Source organism: Mycteria americana, chromosome 4 (assembly GCF_035582795.1).
Source record: "Mycteria americana isolate JAX WOST 10 ecotype Jacksonville Zoo and Gardens chromosome 4, USCA_MyAme_1.0, whole genome shotgun sequence".
In the NCBI taxonomy this organism is placed as follows: Eukaryota; Metazoa; Chordata; class Aves; order Ciconiiformes; family Ciconiidae; genus Mycteria; species Mycteria americana.
In genome coordinates this window covers 2796384-2802383 of record NC_134368.1, presented here as the reverse complement: position 1 = coordinate 2802383, position 6000 = coordinate 2796384, and the positions used below count along the sequence as shown (strand labels likewise).

Genomic DNA, 6000 nt, shown 5'->3' with positions numbered 1-6000 from the left:
CCCCAGTGTGCTCCAGAAAAGCTCCCCAATTTCTGAAGCTCACTGGAAGCCACTCAACCTCTGGGGACTCTCCCCTGCCCCCTCCAGTGCTTGGCCCTTCCTCCACATCCTCCTTCATCCCTTGGAAACCCCAGCAGAGCCCAAGCAGGCCAGAAGCCCACAGAGCTGCTGTGGGTGAGGACGTGGCCTCTTGCTGTGGCTCTTGCACCCCAGGTTGACTAGGCAGGACAGAGCACAGGTGGGACAGATGAAGGACTGATGGCTCCATTTCACAAACTGAGGGGAACCGAGGCACGGAGACAGAGGCAACGACTTGCCCAAGGGCAAGGATATCTTGCCAGCTTCATCACAAGTGTGGTGGGCAACAGTGACCCCCTGAAAAGACCAAGAAGGTATAGTCCTGAGTCCCTTTGCAAGCTGAGCTTGCTTCTGCTCCATAGGGAAAAGCAGCCAGTCCCAATGAGCCCATCAATGTGCTGGGGCAGCTATTCTGGGGTCAGACATCCACAGAACCATGGTGTCCTCCTTCCAGCGAGCTACGTCAGTCCTGCCTCAAATGCAGGACCTAACCCAGGCCCCGTGTCCTGGCCAGGTCTGCCTGTAACCAATAGCTCAGTCTCAAGGTGGAGTTGCCAGCATGGAGATGAAGATGGCTGTAGCCTCCCCTCCGCTGCCACTCGAGCTGTTTCCCTGTGGTGCCACATCTCATTGGCCACCTCCAGGACCCAAACGAGCCCAAATGGGCCCAAATGAGCCCTATCAGCTCAGTAGGACCTTTCTCCTGGGTTGAGGCTGTGCCTGGATATCACCTGGATGTTTAATTCAAAGGAGGCCACCGTGTTAAAAGGAAGCCTAGGAGATGTTAAAACACCCCCACGCACACTCCTACACCTCCTAATCAGCCCTGGTAAGAGTGAAAGTGTCCAGAAAGCCCAGAGGTCCCTACTAATTTCATAGTAGGCTGGATCACGAGCTCTCAGTTTTGCTGTTTGCAAAGTGCCTGGTGTGCAGGGACCTCAGAAGTCTTGGCGAGAATGCTGACAGCGATGAGACAGAGCAAGAGAAGAGCAGCTGTGTAGAGAAAGAGACACCGCTGGAGACGACTCACCCGAGTTACCCCAGCTTAACTTCTCCCCCATTTCATTTGCACAGGACCTGGAGCACCTCAGTGTAGGAGGAAGACGGAGACAGGTAAATTGGACCAAAGCTGGAGAAAATATTTGTACCATGGGGAGGAAGGCACAGGAAGATGCTCCCTGGAGCGGTGTGGGCTCTCCGTTGCTGGAGGGTTGAAGAACATGAGAGCAATTATACCAGGACAGAGGAAAGAGCTGGCACCCAGCTCCATCAGGGATGAAGTTAAAATCTGAAAGGAGCTGGGCTTTGCTCTTGTTGTTGAGCTGGGCTTTGCTCTTGTTGTTGTCTTGAGGTTAAAATCTGAAAGGAGCTGGGATTTGCTCTTTGATCTTGTTGCTGTTGGAAATTGGATATCTGACTAGATGGACCAAGGGGATGGGCCCATCCTGCCTTCCAAGATGTTACTGGTAATTAAGAAAATGGTTGCTCCCTCCAGCGTGTACAATCTAAAGCCATTGAATTTGATATAGATGCCTGAGGAAGAGCATGGTACCTGTGGTATCTGCCACATGGTAAATACAAGTACCACTGGGTAAATGGGAAATATGCATGCAAAAGGGCTGCTCAAACCACCAGTGAAGCATCAGCCTGAGCCTCTCAGACTCAGCCCTTGCTCAAGACCTCACTGGAGGTGGAGAGTTTCAGCACACGTCTCCGTAATAACAGTCCCAGGTTCTCCCTTACTTGACCGGAGGGGAAACGGTGAGGCCCATCCTCCCAGCAGATGCAGTATTTTGTGGACACTTTTGTCACAAGAGACATCTAGGCCAATGCCAAAAAATGCAGATGGGCTAAAGCAGGTTACAGCACTCCGTGTGCTCACTCTGGTGCTGATCTCCACCTCAAAGTGCATACAGGGACAGACATGATATATGAGTTGGCCTATACAGCAGCAAAGCTGGGACAAGCACCCAGAAACACCAAGGTGATGAAGGTAAAAGTGGTCTGATCCTCTATCCCACACCCACCCCTCCAAGCCTTAGGGAGACTGAAAGACTTTTAAGTAGCAGATGGGACCACGATGCACGTCTCAGTGCCCCCAGGTTTCAGTGAAACAACTGATCCAGGACCGCCATCACGGGAGCTTTCCCCTTTCCCCTTCACCAAGCACATGCTGTCTGAGCAAGGCTCCGTTAGCCAAGAAGGTGCCTTTGATGCTGAAGACACAGTGCGGCGAAGGGCTCTGGGTTTTCAGCTCTCCTATTGTCGTTTTCCAAAGGTACCCAAAAGCGGCAGTGGACCCCTTTATAAAGGGGAAAGCTCTACTTGGACGGACTGCAAGCTCAACGAGTCATCAGAGGCACTCGGCAGCTTTCATGCCCAGCTCATGCTTTTAATGGATTTTTGCAGATGATGGGACAGGGGAGAAAGAGCAAGGAGAAGAGCTGCACTTGAGGATCTGGTCCTAGAAACCCCAGCAACAATTCAGAGGCAAGGCTGAGCAGAGGCTTTCATGGTCATCTGCTGCCATCTAGTGTCATCTGGACACCCAAAAGCCCTCCCTGGGTTCATGAATTTCTCTAACCAGGCCTCAAGTCCTGCCCGTCCCATGGCCCATAGGCCACGTCTTACATTTGTGGATGCATCAGGATGGACATCATCCATCTGCACTCCCTGTGACCATCTCAGATTAGACAAAGCCAGAAAACAGACCATCGTGCGTCACCCCTAAATTATGATCTTCTCATACCTGTGCTCCAAGCAGGGAGCCAGCTTGAACCTCAAGGGCAGAGGAGATGGGTTGGTCTGGGCATGTGGACTGGAAGAGCTGTTCTCAGCACTGTTGCTCTGCCTGGGGAAAAGGGATGTGATGGGTCATTCTGCACCAGGGCACAGCTAATCTGCCTCAAGAAAAATCCACTGGTGCATGCAAGGACATCTCCCAGGAAGAGAAAGGGTCTTTGAGAAAGGCGAAAATATCTTTGAGTACTTATTGTGATGCTGAGCAGAGCCCTAGACCAGTACATCTTTGCAGGATCCCTGAGATCAGAAATGGGGGTTTCTATCACTTCCTTTCTAGCCTGAATAGCTCAAATTTCGCCCCCAAATGCGCGTGTCCTAGCTCTGCACTGTTCATGAAGTTTGGATAGCTGTAGAGGGTGAACTCCCCATCTCTCCACTGGCAACAGGAGGAGACAAAAGGGCGTGTGATGGCCAGGTAGGTGACATTAATGGGCAAGAATCCAAGCCCAGGGACATTGCAGCAGCTTGACGTGATCATTCAATTGCTGGTCTCACAGTAAGGTGGGTTTTTTTGACTGCTGTGCTGTCATCCCTCACTTTGTCATTAAGCTAAATGGTCCGCCTCATTAAGAAAAGTTTTCTTCAACCATTTCATCATTGCCGTGACTTCTCCAAACCGTCTCCAAGTGTTTAACCCTCTGCTAACACCTATACTGGACAGCAGAAGGGAGGACATTCATAGGCAGGGAGCAGCATTTCCCCTCTCCAGGAGCTCCATAGGCTCTTCCTCAAGTCTGAATATGTCAGAGGTCCTTGGGAGATCACCCAAAAGAATGGGACTTTGGGAAGGTTTAGGGACCAGTTCATTTATTCTGTCCTCTGGAGGTCATCTGAGGATGATCTCAAGAGGTCCCTTTCAACCTAAATGACTCCGTGATTTTGTGACTTGTTATCAGAGTAAGAGGAGATGCTGGATCCTAGATCCCTCCTGGATATCCACCAACCAAGAAAGATACAGAGGTACCAGAGCTGCTTCAGGGAAGACCCACGTGCATGACCAAAGACTTCGAAACAAAGCCTGATCATAAGAGAGTAAAGACAGCTGAGGTTAAGGTGGCCTTAACCACAACCTGCAATTAGTAGCCCATTTTCAGTTTCATTACCCACTGGGGATAATGAAACACCAGCACAGTTTCCTAAGGGTTGTCCCTGAGCCTACATCATGAACTACCTTTACATTGGTTGGACACATCTCAATAAGATTTGTCCTAGGTCAGATCAGATCTACCCCAGGGTAGTTGGCATGTCACACACAGTTGGATCAAATGATCCCAGGTTGAAGGGCTTACAGAAGGGGCTCCAGGGATCTGTTTGCACTGGTGTGGTAGGAACCCAGAGAACTTGGATCAAATGATCCCAAGTTGAAGGGCTTACGGAAGGGGCTCCAGGGATCTGTTTGCACTGGTGTGGTAGGAACCCAGAGACCTTGGTGTCTAAGGGCTCAGGGAACTTCTGAGCAAGAAAAGAGCCGGAGGAGCCAGGGGACTGTACAAAGCCTTTGTTCTCATTTCAGACCCTGACAGAGCCGCTTGTCAAGTCACAGAAAAGTGGCACAGTATAACACTGTGCAGGTCAACAGCACCTTTCATCTGAGGATTGTAAAGCCCTTTCAAGACATCAGTTTGTTAAACCTCACAACACCCCTGTGAGGTAGGTATTACCCCCCATTTTACAGATGGGGGGGAACTGAGGCACAAAGAAATGCAATGGCTTGGCCAAGGCCTTTGGGCAAGCCAATGATACAGGCAGGAGGTCTTTCTGCTCTTGTTCCCGGCTTGTGGCTCCTTTCCCCTTTAGACAGCAGAATGTTAGCAGCTCGCAGAGCCAGTGCTGGGCTTGCCCCATGAGCAGGGAACATGCAATGTTTATGGAGGGCTCCTGAGCCCTTTGAAATCACCCTGGTTACCAGCTGCCACCAGCACTTCAGACATTAAATTGTCTCCCAGATAGCTTCTCCTTCCAGGTACAACCCCAGGATTGTCACGGGTTTTTTCTTGTGCAATCAGGCAGGAGGCCAGGAGGAGCCTGAGAACTTGGATCTTTCATGGAAATATCCCAGCACTGTATGGCACAGTCCAAACTGGAAACCACTTTTCTCTCATGGCAAATGTCTCCCCGGAGACAATGCCCAGCATTGAACTCTGGTGGCAATGGGTGGTGGTGGGGTCTCACCAGGCCTGGAGGAGAAGGAGGAGGTAGGTAGAAGGATATTACACGGCTTTTGCTGCCACTGTCGTCAGCATCTTTCGTCAGTGTTGGACGTTCACTTGACCCCAAGTCACCCCATCCCAGTCCATGTGCAATGTCAAGAAGAAACAGAAGCGGGGGGTAAATTGGCCAGGAAGCGATGCCAGGAGCTGTGGTGGAGTCTCCATCAGGGTAACCCCACCACCAACCCACTCCAACCCTTAGTTACGTCATGGTACCAATTTCCCCTCTCCTCCCCCCCACCACTACAGTTTTTGTGCTGAATACATATTCTGTCTTATAAAAATAGTCCTCTGGTATCAAAAGACAAATAAAACAGGAAAGGAATAAAAGACCCCTGTCGCCAGCAGCAGTGCAAATCAGGAGAGCCAGCTCAGGAAGGATGGGCTTAAGGTGTCCTTGGTTTGTCACTTCTTCAAGGGGAAGGATGTTGATTGGACTTTGACGGCTGGGACTGGCCTAGAGCGAGAAGAAAGAGAAAGGAAACAACTCATTTGAGTGCAGAGACCAAGCATCCACCACCTCCACCACAACCATCCTTCCACAGCTCAGGGAAGGCAGACCAGCTGCTGTCCCTGAGACAGAGGGGACCTGGGACTGTCATGGTCACCCATGTCCTCTTTGTATTGTTTTCAAGTGTTTTCCTTTGGTGTACCCTCAAAACCCTGACAGGACGCAGAGTCCACCAAAGCATGTGGTGACACCAGGCAGTAACCAACAGTGAGAACTGGGAGCCCACCAGCTGCAGGAGTGACATCCCCTGAGGGGTTACTGCTCTTGGCTTCCCAAGAACAGCCAAGGTGCTTCGTGCACTACCAAGAGACATCACCAAATCAATCAACCCAATACGGACCCTATAGTCCATCCCGGGAATTCATGAAATCTCTCACCTCCATCCATCCATCCATCCAG

At 50.9% G+C, this 6000-nt stretch overlaps 1 protein-coding gene across 1 annotated transcript in view; it reads right to left on the bottom strand.

Moving 5' to 3' along the window:
* Positions 1-4363: 4363 nt before the first annotated feature.
* The window catches only part of ADAM33 (ADAM metallopeptidase domain 33), a 32218-nt gene continuing 30581 nt past the window's right edge, over positions 4364-6000 (bottom strand). Inside the window, exon 24 of the mRNA XM_075499465.1 lies at positions 4364-5547. Coding sequence (XP_075355580.1) covers positions 5496-5547 — 52 coding nt within the window. The 3' untranslated portion in view covers positions 4364-5495. The remainder of the gene's footprint in view (positions 5548-6000) is intronic.